This window comes from Neofelis nebulosa, chromosome 6 (genome assembly GCF_028018385.1).
Source record: "Neofelis nebulosa isolate mNeoNeb1 chromosome 6, mNeoNeb1.pri, whole genome shotgun sequence".
Lineage (NCBI taxonomy): Eukaryota > Metazoa > Chordata > Mammalia > Carnivora > Felidae > Neofelis > Neofelis nebulosa.
The window spans coordinates 145,398,131-145,412,295 of record NC_080787.1 but is presented as its reverse complement, the minus strand read 5'-3'; the positions used below and the strand labels follow the sequence as shown (position 1 = coordinate 145,412,295).

The 14,165-nt window shown below is 47.7% G+C and overlaps 1 protein-coding gene across 2 annotated transcripts in view; it reads right to left on the bottom strand.

The window, feature by feature from the left end:
• Positions 1–5,925, bottom strand: part of ZDHHC14 (zinc finger DHHC-type palmitoyltransferase 14) — a 289,733-nt gene extending 283,808 nt beyond the window's left edge. The window contains exon 1 of one of the 2 annotated variants that reach the window (XM_058735764.1): positions 4,737–5,925. In XM_058735764.1, coding sequence (XP_058591747.1) covers positions 4,737–4,981 — 245 coding nt within the window. In that variant the 5' untranslated portion in view covers positions 4,982–5,925. The remainder of the gene's footprint in view (positions 1–4,736) is intronic. The other variant, XM_058735763.1, reaches the window with a different exon arrangement.
• Between the last annotated feature and the right edge of the window lie 8,240 nt (positions 5,926–14,165).

Here is a 14,165-nt window from a genome sequence, read left to right as displayed (position 1 = left end):
TATTTTAGGTACCAGAGATAAAACACAACAATGAACAAGCTAACGCATTCCCTATCCTCATGGAACTTACACGCGTTGACCTTGCACACCAATGAATGGATCGGTGCCCTCGTGCCAAGAGGTCATTAATAAGGTTTTGATGCCACCTGAAATTCCTGTGGATCCCAAACTCTTGTGGATCTTGTGGGCTATAAAGTATCCTCGACAGCACCTACTTGGTTAATAGGGAATGGTCAGGGTAGCACCCTGATGGTCATCTCCTACTGTCTACTCTTAAGCCCATGGTGTTCTACGAGGCATGGCATGGCCAGCATCCAGCCAGAAAATAGGACACATTCCGTCTGTTTTCTGAGATGGTGGAAAACTTGATGCAATTCTCAACAGGGCAGTTGAGAAAATAGAGGGTCCTTATATGTTGTAATGGCAGTATCTTCTACTAAATAATAAAGGATTTCCAATCTATAAGGGAGAAATGAAAGGAGATAGCACTTTTGTTTATGGGGGACAGTCCTGTGTTCCATCTCCAAAGCAAACATCACCCCAGTTCTACAGACTACCAATCATTCCTCAATTATTTCAGAGGGGATTAGCCAGAGAAGGAAGGAGGAGAAGGAGGGCAAAGAAACAAAGGGAAGGAGGGGAGGAGAAAAGGAAGGAGAGAAGGAAATCAGAAGGTAGAAGACAACTGGTAGCTTTCAAAAAACAACTCATCAGTGGACTTCCAGTGATGACAAATTTAAGAATGCTTCCACATTCCCAAGTGTTTCAGCCCCAGAAACATCTCCAGACTGTCTGTGACCACAGCACAGAACTGGGAGACTGTCAAGTCCAAGAGCTGAGCAGGCCTCCCCTCACTTCATCTGGCTGCCTGGTTCATCTGCTTCTTTCTGTCCCTGTGATCAGTGACTAGGAGATGTCAATCGTTCAGGACCAAAGACATTTTCAAAACTTCAACTGGAAACAAAAGCAGCCTGTATGGATGTGTGTGCCAGAGAAGAAGAGACAAAGAAATGGACAAGGTTCACTGATCTTTGCAAATCGCAATTCTGGGGATGGGGGTATGAGAACGAGGATGTTGCTGTGAGTCTTAGACGAACCAGCCCCTCAATAACCGCAAGGAACAGTGACAAGTCTGGACAGTGCTGCAACCAGCCTCCTCCCTCCCCTCTTGAATACAACTGCAAAATGCCGTCGCTCTCTAACAGTGCCTATGCTGAACACAGGATGCCCCAAAATGCAGAGCCTGACCCTCCTTGAAAATGAGTAGAGTTGCATCAGGTTGCTTCTAGTAGCTTTCTTTACTGTCTTCACGTTTCTAATGAAATCCAGTCCCTGCTTCTTGGAGGCTTCCTCTGTGCTCCTGCTCTGGTCTGGACCAGGGCAGTCCCCAGACATCTCTGCAAGACTCCCACTCTGAAGAGGCAAGAGTGAAGCCACTCCCCTGAGTCATACAAAGGTCTTGATTTATTGCAAACCACACGGGTCTGCATTTTTTTCAGCCCAATATGCTATCACTATGATCCTTGCTTATTAACCCATCTACTCCCTCCTTCAAAGGCTCTCAGAAAAGGGAGTCCTTGGGAAGCTACTTCTAAGGTCTGCTCTAATAACAGGTACCATTCACTGAGTACTTACTAGGTATGAGACACTGTATTAAGTATACTTTTTTACTTAATCTTCACAACACTTTAAGGTAGAGAGTATTAATCCCATTTAACAGATTGGGAAACTGACGCTTAGAAAAGCCCAATTATTTTCTCAGGGTCATACTCCTGGTTAGAATCTTGGGATCTGTCTTCCGAAGTCCCAAGTCTTCAAGCACTATTCTATACTTGGAGAAAGAGCAGAACAGTGGGTCAGAAAAGGTTTGCAGTCAGAAACTCTTGCCTCCAGTTAGTGTATGACCCGGGGTGGTTATTTCACCTCTCAATGCCTCCGTCACTTCCCCTTCAATGTGGGAATAATCATTTGTACCCTGCCTTTTTCCCAGTGTCAGAGGCAGCATCAACACCTGTTGCTATGTTCCCATAAGTCCCTTTCTCTCAGAAGAACTTCCTTGTCATCTGTTCAAGGTTGGGAATGAGAAGCAGGGTAGGGAACAGTTGCAGGAAAAAGAGGTCTGAAGCTAGGTCACGTGTCTTCAAATTTGTCCTTGCCCTTTGTAACTGTATGGGGAGACATGGGCTCTAATGTTTGAACACGAATTCTACTCATATTAAAGTTATCTAGACATGAAATTAAGCCAAATAGGCAAACACGTAGTATATATTCAATAAATAGCTAAAAGAAGGGCAGAAGGCAGGCAGGCAGTGGGCAGACAAAATTGGCATTTTCTTTTGATCTCTTTTAGGCTGTTGGCGTTTCATACCCTGTGCATGGAACTAATTGCTTCTCCGAGTCCATCAAATTAATTTGGCCAAAGTTATTTAATTTCACTTTGTCATTAGCAATGATAAAGAACTTAAAAGCAACACAGTGACAAATATTCTTAGCCAAACCATAATATTCTATGGTTTGAACAGCCCTATGATTTTCCCAACTGAGGCATCATCCTAGGATTGGCCTATTTTCTTGAAATTTCAAATTGCCTAATTGAAGTAACACTCATGAAGACCAAAACACACAGAGCTTATCTAAAAATGAAGCTACCAGTAGGAGCTAATGAAATCCCAGCACACATGTTTATTCCTACAGCCTCTGGTTAACACAATGCTGACAGCAGAGAAACATCCCTGACAACCTACTAGTGAGGACTTTGGGGAGCTCTTGGAAGAAACACACGCAGGGCTCGAGAAGCGATGGTTTGCTTAAAAGCAATGTTTGAACGAAGAAAATAAAAGACAGCAAGTATAACCAGAGGGGATCTCTAACCATTCAGTGTGGCTTTGGGTGTAGACAGAAAATGAAACATTCATCATCCTGCATGAAACACACCTGTGGCAGAGTTCACACAATTAACCCATTTTCCCCACCCTTAAAACTGCTAAAAAAAAAAAAAATGCCAGTAGTTCAAAACTTTCACCATAGGAACATCGTGAATACTCCAGAAGACCATCTGAAATGACAGCCACCATTAGAAGGATGGCATTTGTGTTCAACCACATGGCATCATCATTTCAGTGCCTGAATCTATTATGACTCAGACCCAGGTCTGTCAGGACCAGCGGCTCTCTGAAAAGGGACAAGGGGAACAACAGAGGAGAAACAGAGCATTTCTCCCGCCATTCCCAAAACCTTTTCACACCTTCCCCTTCCCACCTCAAGGCCCCCAAGATGTTCCACCCTCCTTGCAAAACTGCCCAAAAGTTAAACTTCTAGGAGAGAAATGGAGGGGCTGTGTGTGAGGACTGGGGGACGTGAGTGGCTTACCTGGGAGATCTCTGTCCTCACCTGTTCTAACTCAATCCTGCTATAACTGTTCACCACGGCACAATGTTGAGGCACAAAACGTTTCCCTCAGAGTCAGAGGGCTTTACATGAAAAGCATCACACTGTCAAGAGATCATTCATTTCTGATTGACATAGCATTTGGAACACCAAACACTGGGTACAAAACCAGAGGCCTACGAATACTCATCAGAGACAAAAAGTAAATAAACACAAAGGTTTAATTAACCCTATGCAACAGAAGAAGATGGAGACTGAACGGGTACCATGCCCCGTAATAAGCAGGACACTGGAAGCACAAAGGACTCCCAATAACTGTATTGCTTTTTTTTTTTTAATTGGGGATGGGGGTGTAGCTATAACTTTTATTGAGCAAAGGATACCATTAAGAATTACATAAGAAGCTGCATTGCAAATGTTGGACCCAATAAGGGCAATTGAAATTGATTCTGGAATGTGGTTAAAGTACTTTATCTAATCTATTAATAAAGAAAATCTTTCATTAGTTGGCAGGAGGACAGTTGCCACTGGCCAACTTGATTTTCCTGAAAACGGGGAAGACTTGCATGCACTTTTTTTCAGATAAAAGCCCTAAAGTCCCAAAGTACTGTTTCTGGAATCAGAAGTTACCATGCAGTGTCATACTTCTCCTGAACAGGCTGAAAGTCTCCTTTCACCTGTTCCCCAACGTCAGGGAGAATAAAGGGTTTGCTTGCAACATGTTTTTAATGGAAAAACTTTTCTTGAAGCAAAGAGTTTGGAAACCTCATGGTAAATCAGAAATTGTTGATCCAGGGTGACCATCTAAGGAGAATGAAAAAATGAAATTACCCTTCCAGGCCTTCGCTCTGAAACCTGAAAAAAGCCGAGATTCTGAATAGTGAACACACCTGGAAGATTTAGTAAATGAGCTGAACAAGATGCCCTATAGCTTGCGAGCAGGAAAGGAAGTCAATTCTATTTATCGCTGCCTGAGAAATCAGCCTCATCCTCCCCTCCCACAGAAAGCTACAGCTGGGCTGGCTCGCCGGTCTCCAAACTCAGTAGAGACAGAAGCAAGAATCAGTCACCTGCGAGGTGCCACCCGACCCGCGCCAGCGGCAAGGCCGGCACACCTTCCAAGTGTCCCCTCTCCCCTCTCCACTCCCAGAGCCCGCCCCAGGGCTGCACTGTCTCCGGGGATCAAAGGGCCACAGACCTTTGAGAAAAAAGAGGGAGAAGCGGGTTTGCATTATATAACAACGTACAGCAAATAAGGCTTCTGGAAAACGAAAGTAGCGAGGGGAGGGGCAGGGGTCGGGGAGAGGCGAGGGGGAGCCGGGCGTCGCGGAGCTTTCGCCGCCACTTACTCGAAGGCGAAGAAGAGTCCGCTAGTGACCAGGATGAGGATGAGAGTCAGGTAGAAGACGCCCGTCTGCCGGGCCATCATGATCCTGCCGTTGCAGAAGAACTTGTTTCTTCCCGGGAAAACCTCCCATTTCCTCCGCGCCGCGATTTTCTTCTTCTTGTGGGGCGACTCCATGGGGGAGGAGCTGTGGGTGCTGATCTGACTGTACTCGCAGTCTTTCATGGGCCCGCCGCCGCCGGGAGGCATCCACGAGGGCAGCCGGCTGGGGGCGCACGCCCCCAGAAGCCCCCCGGCCGCGCGGGCCCCGCCGAGCCACGACCGCCGCCGGCCGCCCGGCCGCCCCCCGAGCCGCGGCGCCGCGGCCGCTACGCCGGCTCCCGGCTCGGCGACAACTTTGCCGAGGACACCCAGGTTAACCCTTGCGGGAGCCCAGCTGTCATAGCCGGGTCCCCCTCCGGGAGGGACGGTGCTGGCCCGCAGCCCGCGGCGGCGGTCCTCAGTCGCTTCCAGCCCGCGTGCCGGGGCTCCGGGGCCCCGCGGGGCGCGGGGGGCCGCCCGGCCGGCCCCCGGCTCGCCGCGCGCCCGCCCCCTCGCACAGCCGCTCGCTCGGCCCCGCCGCCGCCGCCGCCGCCGCCGCCGCCGGCCCGCCGGCCGCGCCTCGGCTCCGGCCCGCCGACCCCCGAGCGCTGCGCCCCGAGGGGACACGAGGCGGCGGCCCCGGCTTCCTCGGGAGCCACTTCGGCGCCTCGACCAGGTTTATTCTAATCCTTCCTGCCGGCGGCGGATCCTCCCCAGGAGAGAGCGGTGGAGACTGGGAGGCAGCTCGCGGCCCCGGCAACCCCTCCCAGGGGTGGGGAAACCGAGCACGTTATTCTGTCAGGAGCGGGCTCGGCGACAGCCCGGGCGCTGCTCGCGCTGCGACCCCGCGCCGGCGCGCCTGGCAGCCGAGCCCAGACCGCGGCCCCCGCGCGGGGCTGCAGGGGCCGCCCGGGCCGAGGGTCGCGGCGGCGGCTCGTGGGCTGCACGGCCGGCGGCTCCCTCGCTCCCTCCTGCCCCATAGGGGCCGGGCCGGGCTCAGGGAGGGCCGCCGGGGGTGGCGGAGCGCGTCTCAGGGCCGCGGGGCGAGCGCCACAGACACTTGTTTGCAAGGCTCAGCCCCGGTGCGCGCGCGGCGCTCGCAGCGGGTCCGCCTCCTCCCGGCCGGGTGGGCGGCGGCCCTCGCCTCGCCTCGCCTCGCCAGTCGGGCTCCTCCTCCGGCTCCTCCTTCTCGCCCGCGAAGCCCCGCACGGACTCAGCGGACCCCCAGCCCCGGTCCCCTCGGACGGGCCCCGGGCGACCCCGGGGAAGACGCTGGGCTCCCTCCGGCGTCGCTCGCGGACGGCTCGGGGGTCTGTGCCCGCGGCCGTGCAGTCGCCCGCAGACTCTGGCTCCTCCGGGTTTATTCCCGGCCGCAGCTGCCGCCTCCACACACATATATTCACACGGCTACACGCAAATCCATTCTCGCGACTCCAGGGGACCTGAGGAACCCCTGCGGAGAGGTGACCCTCCCCGGCCTCCCCCGGCGGGGCGCGCGGTGGACTTGTCGGGTGCAGCTCCACTGCTGCCCGGGAGTTGGCGGGGGTGCCCTGCGACTGAATGGGGAGGGACGGTACGAGGAAGGCCTGACTCCGGGATGGGGGCTGCGGGCGGGAGGTCTCGGGGCCCGGCCGGCTTCCAGGTTTCCCGCGGGGAGAGCGGAGCGGTCTGGGTCCCCACCCGCCCCGGCCCCTGCCTTCCTCCCGAGGACAAGCCCGTGGCGGTCAGGCTCTGCGGGGGTGGCTGCCTCCCCAACCCTTTCTCACTTCTCCGACACGGGCGCTCGCGATTTACTCGCTTTATTTCTCCCCTTTCCCCTGCGAGCTCCCACGGCCGCAGAGGGACCCGCCGTTCTTCGGCCCGCGACTCCCCTGCCCGCTGCGCCCCACAGCCCCAGTCGCCCGGCCCGTGAGCTCGAGCCCTCCCTGGCTTTGCCGCGGGGTCGCAGCCCTCGCGTGCCGGGCACAACCAGTGGGCAGCGGAAAGCGCAGGCAGCCGGGCGGGGACGCTCGGTTTTCCGAGCCCCACTTTCCTTTCACCGCCCACTGGGATGTGTAGTTCTTCCTCTCGCCGACTGGCTCCGAGAGGAATTACGACTTGGGGACCAAAAAACTACAAATCCCTGCATCCCTCGCGACGAGAGCGGGAGAGGCGCGGTGCTGGGCGTTCTGGTGCTCGGAGACGAGATGGGAACTAACAAAGAGAATGGTGGGGCGCCTCTGTACCTTCTCTGTGCTGGACAGTTTACACGTTACACATGTTCTTTATCTAATCTTCTCTGGAACCCTGCGAGGCACTATTGTATCCAGCTTAGAGAACACTGTACTACTTGCCAGAGATCTCAAAGCTCCCTGGTGGTGGCGATGAGATTGAACCCTGAGCCCTGAGAATTTCCCTTGCAAAGCGCTGCTTCCTTGAGCAATGTCAAAGGTAGACGATATCGGTTTATCCAAGAGAGGAAAAGAACTGGAGACAGTTGGAAAGAGCTTCCCGTAGTAAAGGAAAAGTGGTAGGGATGGCAGTTATAAGGCACTGTAAGGAGTTACGAATAAAAAATGGAATTTATAAGGGTCCATTCCAGAACAGGAATTGGGGGAATGGGTCGGATCTTAAACATATAATCGGAATTGGATTTGAATGATTTTAGATTTTGTATGACAGACTCGCCTAAAGTACTTTGTGAATGCGCTGTTGTTAAAAACGGGGGGGGGGGAGGGGCGGTGGGACAAGGCTTAGACATTTCAAGTGAAAGCTCTCATATACTTACCTGTTCTTCAGCTCATTGGATCAAGGGGATGCTATTCTCACTCAATTTCTAGCAACCACCTTTTCTCCCTCTGCCCAATTAATATACTAGATCCATTGACTTCCTGGCTTTAAAAAAGACTCCCCTTTTGGTTCTCAATGAAGCCCTAATTTTTCTGGCATAATGGCAATGCTTTTAAGTCCTTCTCTGTTAGAGATGCATACTAAAGTATTTGCATGTGAATGGGAAAAGATATTTGCAAATGACATATCAGATAAAGGGTTAGTATCCAAAATCTGTAAAGAACTTACCAAACTCAACACCCGAAAAACAAATAATCCAGTGAAGAAGTGGGGAGAAGACATGAATAGACACTTTTCCGAAGAAGACATCCAGATGGCCAACAGACACATGAAAAGATGCTCAACGTCACGCCTCATCAGAGAAAGACAAATCAAAACCACACTGAGATACCCCCTCCCACCGGTCAGAGTGGCTAAAATGAACAAATCAGGAGACTATAGATGCTGGAGAGGACGTGGAGAAACGGGAACCCTCTTGCACTGTTGGTTGGAATGCAAACTGGTGCAGCCACTCCGGAAAAGTGTGGAGGTTCCTCAAAAAATTAAAAATAGAACTACCCTATGACCCAGCAATAACACTGCTAGGAATTTATCCATAGTTCCTATTCAGATACAGGAGTGCTGATTCGTAGGGGCACATGTACCCCAATGTTTATAGCAGCACTTTCAACAACAGCCAAATTATGGAAAGAGCCTAATTGTCCATCAACTGATAAATGGATAAAGGTGTGGTTTATATATACAATGGAATACTACTTGGCAATGAGAAAGAATGAAATCCTGCCATTTGCAGCAACGTGGATGGAACTGGAGGGTATTATGCTAAGTAAAATAAGTCAGTCATAGAAAGTTGGGTATCATATGTTTCCACTCATATGTGGAACTTGAGAAACTTAACAGAAGACCATGGGGGAAGGGAAGAGGGAAAAAATAGTTACAGAGAAGGAGGGAGGCAAACCATAAGAGACTCTTAAATACAGAGAACAAACTGAGGGTTGATGCTGGGGGAAAGGGGCGGGGGAGAGGGGAAAATGGGTGATGGGCATTGAGGAGGGCACTTGTTGGGATGAGTACTGGGTGTTATATGTAAGCAATGAATCATGGGAATCTACCCCCAAAACAAAGAGCACACTGTACACACTGTATGTTAGCCAATTTGACAATAAATTCTGTTTTAATAAATAATTTTTAAAATAATAAAATAAAATAATAAAATACTCCAGCCCACCCATCCCCAAACCATGATAGGATAGATGAAACAAGACTGGCAAACTATTGAAAATTGCTTACTTTGGGTGATATATCTGAATTAGTTATGTATTGCAGCACATTACCACAAATTTAGCAGCTTAAAATAACACCAATTTATTATCTCACACTTTCTATGGGTCAGGTGTCCAGGTACCTAGGGTCCTCTGCTTAGGGTCTTACACCTACCATCCAGGTGTTGGTGAGGCTGTGTTTTATCTGGAGGCTCAACTGGAAAAGTTTCAGCTTCCTTGCTCACTCAGGTCACTGCAGAATTCATTTCCTTACAGCTGTAGCTGGCTATTTGCTAGCTGTCAACTGGAGATGGCCCACATCTCCTAGAGGGCACCTGGAGTTCACTGTCACATGTCCTTTCCCAGCATGGCCACTTCCTTCATCAAGCCAGCAAGGAGAGTCCCCTCAAGGAGTGAGTTTGTTAGCAAGATGGAATCTTATATAACATAAGTAATCACAAAGGGGTGCCATCTAGCTGCCATATTATTTTGCTTAGAAAGCAAGGCACAGGTTTTATACACACTCAGGGGAGAGGATTATACAAGGTATGGGCACTAGGATGAGGGGGCCACCCTACGGTCCACCACAAGGTACAAGAGAGTCCATTTTCCATTATGTTCATCTTATCTACATCTACTTATGTTTACGTTTGAAATTTTCTGTAACAAAAAGAAATAAATTATTTGTTTTTAAATTATACCTAGGGGCGCCTGGGTGGCTCAGTCGGTTAGGCGTCTGACTTTGGCTCAGGTCATGATCTCACGGTTAGTGGGTTCGAGCCCTGTGTTGGGCTCTGTACTGGCAGCTTGGAGCCTGGACCTGGTTCGGATTCTGTGTCTCCCTCTCTCTCTGCCCCTCCCCCGCTCACACTCTGTCTCTCTCAAAAATAAACACATTTTAAAAATTTAATAAAAAAATAAATTATATCTAAATTTCCCATTACGAATAAGTTTCTAGATAAGCTGGTATGATTGTTTGCACTTGTCTTCCTAGGAATTCCTTGTTTCTTCCCACTGCATGTTTACTTAGACCTACTGCAATTGATTCACTTAGGATACATACCTAAAGAAGTTCACTAGAACCTGGAGTGACAGCCACAGATTTTAGCTCACCATCTAAATACTCTAAGTTATGGTAGAGTATTCATTCATTCATTCATTCATTCATTCGTTCATTCATGTCACAATTGCTTACTTAGGGCCCTAGTTTGTCCCAGATCTGTATTAAGTACTATTTTCATGGTAGGGCTATAAAAGGAACCAAAAGAGATGTTTATATGGGAGAACTAGAGGGAGAGGTGGAGGAACAAGCAATAAATGCAAATAAAATGCAAACAATTAAAGCCAATACTAAATGACAAGACAATGTCAGAGTGCAATTACAGGGGGGAAAAGGCAGCATTGTGGGACAGAGAGAACTGGGGGAGGAGACCTTTGAACAGAGAACCAAGTGATGAGAAACAGAAAGTACAAAGGCCTCAAGCCTGGAAAATTCTTAGGGGTACAAAGAAAAAACAGTCTGGCTGGAATAGAGTGAGGGAAAGGTGAGTGTTAAGAGAGAAGGCTGGGAGGATACAGGATCTAAGGTGACTGGAATTGACTCCACATGCACTGGGAAGGCACTTAATCTGTGACTACCATTATATTAAGTCCTGATGGGTCAGAAGAGTAACCTAGAGTACTTGGCCTTTAAGGAATAATACATAGATTCGAAAGTGCAGTGCTAGAAGGATCTCAGTGCATCTAGAATTATATACCTAAACATTTGTTTTGTATATGAGAAAACTGAGGCCAAGGAAAGGAACGACCAGCTAAAAATTCCTTGAGAATGCCTCACAGTAACAAATAATCCAGAAACAAATCCTGAATTGAAAGAGTGCATTCTCTCCTTTAAAGCCTTAGAAAACGGATAACGAATAACTATTATTGCCTTTTATGTGCAAGGACGCTGTGATAAGATAAATAAGTTGAACGTGGCAGAGAAACTACAATCTAGTTGGGGAAACAAGACGGAGACACACAGAAAGTAAATACTGAAAGAAAATGGTGCAATAAAAATAACTATCTTTTCTGGAGTATCATCTGGTATTAGGCAATATCCTGGTTTGTTATTTAGCTCATTAGATCCAGAAGACAAACCAATGAAGTAAGCATTTTTCTCAGTATTTCACAGAAGAGTAAACAAGCTCAGAGACGTTGGGTGATGTGCCTAGGGTTTCACAGCTGGTGAGTAGCTGAACCAGGATTCTTCCACCAGGCATGTATGTGATTCCCATTCTACTCCAGCAGGCTATACAATAGAGTCTACTTTGTCTGACTAGCTGCCAACTGAGTAGACTTTGCTCAACGTGGAGCGGGGCTGTGGCAATTTAGATAGGCAGAGCCAAGGGGGCCAGGATCCCAGGGCAGTGGGAGTGGTGGGGAAACACATGACATTTCTTGTGGGACTAGAATGAACAAGGATTCAAGTGCAAGTCGTTTACTTGGGAGGGGATTCCAGAGAACACCCGGCACAATGAAGTGAAATAAATAGAGGGAAAGAAGACTCTAGAACATGCATTATGACTCACAGTCACCCACCCAAGGGGTGAGGAAGCTGACCTTTCTCCACCAACCCATCCATTTGAGAACTCGTTCTGGGAGCCTTAACTCTATCTGCTTAATCTGACCACCCTCCTAAAGCTGCCATAGCCAGCACCGCCATGAGCACCACGCTGGGCCTCCCCTGATTGTTGGGGGTATCTTTGTTCAGGGCGGGTCTTTCCCTGTTTTTACCTGACTCGGTGGGCCCGCTGACAACAGGGTTATGTTATTAACAAAATTAGAGCTTTGTTCCTTTCATCTGAGCAGCTCAAAGCATTCCACAAAGCCACCTCGGTAATTCTCAGAATACCTCAGGCAGCCAAGAGGAAGTACGGTCTTATCTATGGTGAAAGGGGAAGACAGTCAGATCCAGGACATGATATAATTTATATACCTTCTGTAGTCAGGATGAAAGTGCACCCAGTGTGGTCAAAGTGCATAGAGGGCAAAGGGACACAGTCCTCTAAGGAGAACTTTGAAGCCACCAGAAAGGGGTTTCTTCGGGGAGCTCTACGATGGCACAAAGTAATTGCCGAATTCCCATATCAAACAGAATTCTCCAGAACATCAGACACCCTAATTTTTTCCAACCCGGAGAGTTAGCTCACATTTCTATATGTGCTCTGCACATCTGGGAACATCGTGGGTCAAGACGAGTAAGACATTTAATGTAATAAACTCAGGGCCATGGGGAAAAAGTGTATGAAGTAGAAATAACTTAGCCCCAAATCGGCCCCAAGTGACTTTTTCTTGACTTTTAACACTAAAACATTAATTTTTAGTATTTTTGTAAAAATAATACATGTGCATTAAAAAATTATGTTAGAGAAAAAGAAAAATTATATTGCACACAAATATGAAAAATATAAAAGTTGTTCAAATTCCTACCACCTTAAGAAACATTTTGTTGATCATCTTTACATAATTCATTTTCTATACATACATGTATGTCATTTAACAAAAATGGAATCCTATCATGCATATTATTTGCACCCTGTGTGCTTTTTTTTTTAATGGGGGTATTTTTCGGGGCACCTGGGTGGCTCAGTTGGTTAAGCATCCAACTTTGGCTCAGGTCATGAACTCGTGGTTCGTGGATTCGAGCCCCATGCCAGGCTCTGTGCTGACAGCTCAGAGCCTGGAGCCTGCTTCAGATTCTGTGTCTGCCTCTCTCTTTGTTTCTCTCTCTCCCTCCCTCTCTCTCTCTCTCAAATGTAAAGATTACCAAAAAAAAAAAAAAAACCAAAAAACAAAAACAAAAAACAAAAAACCAGCAAAAAACAAATAAATGGGGGCACTCTTTCCCAAGTAACCAATGTTAACAATATATATACTTCTCCAAGGCTCATCATTATAGGCAAACACAGATACAGTCCACATTCCACTTTCATCAACTGTCCTAATAATGTCCTTTATAGTTAATTGGTCCTCGTTCAGGCTCATGCATGGCACTTCATCACTATGTCTCTGGAGTCTTCCTCCATATGGAACAGTCACATCACTTCTGTCTTTTGTTTCTTGATCTTGACATTTGCAAAGAGTATAGGCCATTTAGTCTGTACAATGTCATTCAATTTGGGTTTGCCTGGCATATCTTCACGGTAAAACCCAAGTTAGAGCTCTCACCAGCTCTCAGCCTTGTGTACTTAAGCAATATAGCTGAAACTATGAGACACCTGTCTCAGTCAGGCCTCTTGCTTCCTCGGGGTGCACAGTCTTACACAACTTTCAAGAAGCATGTGCATACTGCTCCCAGCCAACAGGTGCTGGATAAAGCTGGAACGTGCCTCAAGCCCAAGCCAAAACTGACACCTAAAATACAGACACTTGTTAACTGAGAAGCAGAAAAGTATGTACTGAAGCAAAAATTATGAACAGTCCCGAAGGCTCCAAGACTACTTTGTTGGTTACTCATAAAACATGCAACAGAACAGTAACATGATGGCAAAAGAAAATGCTTCCTATGGGCAATGAGAAATAGGTCCACCACTCCCAAAATGAAACCTTGCAGGAAGACATGAGAGTAAAGCTCTGAATTCTGCAAGTGCTTCCAACGGCGAGAGCCCAGCCTTGGTGTGCAGAACACCAACATCTGCTCCTCAAAGGACAGGAGCAAAACAAACACTTCTCTCAACTGAAAATGCCGCTTAGTCAGAAAGAATTCCAAAAGAATGCAGGGTGGATTTCAGAAGTTTCTTGTCTCCCCTGTAAAAATGGATTTTGAGAAATGTCTAAGGCTATTTCTGAATTAAAGCTAGCCAGTAGAACGGCTTGCTAGACTTCTATTTATTCTCTGAATACATGGAAACCAAATCCAAAAAACAAAAAACTTTTCTTGGCATCCTTGGCATTTCTAGGAAATAAACACCTCCTTGGAATGAAGAGCTGAAACTTACCTACCTCAGAGGTTGGTTGTGAGGTAAAAAAAAAAATATACGAAAGTGCCTTGTAAATAAGAAATTTATATGCAAGTATCAGTTGTATTCTGATTATTTTCCCTTTTCTCAGATGTTTTCACTATTTATATTGTTTTCTTTCAAAAGGTAATTGAGACCTTTATGAAAGTGTCTACTACTCATTTGTATTTCTCTGGTCAATAGCCTAACTGCTAATTTGGGGGTGGGGGTGGGGGTGGGGGTGGGAGGGGGAAATGTTTGTTTTGGTTCTCCCAAAAACAT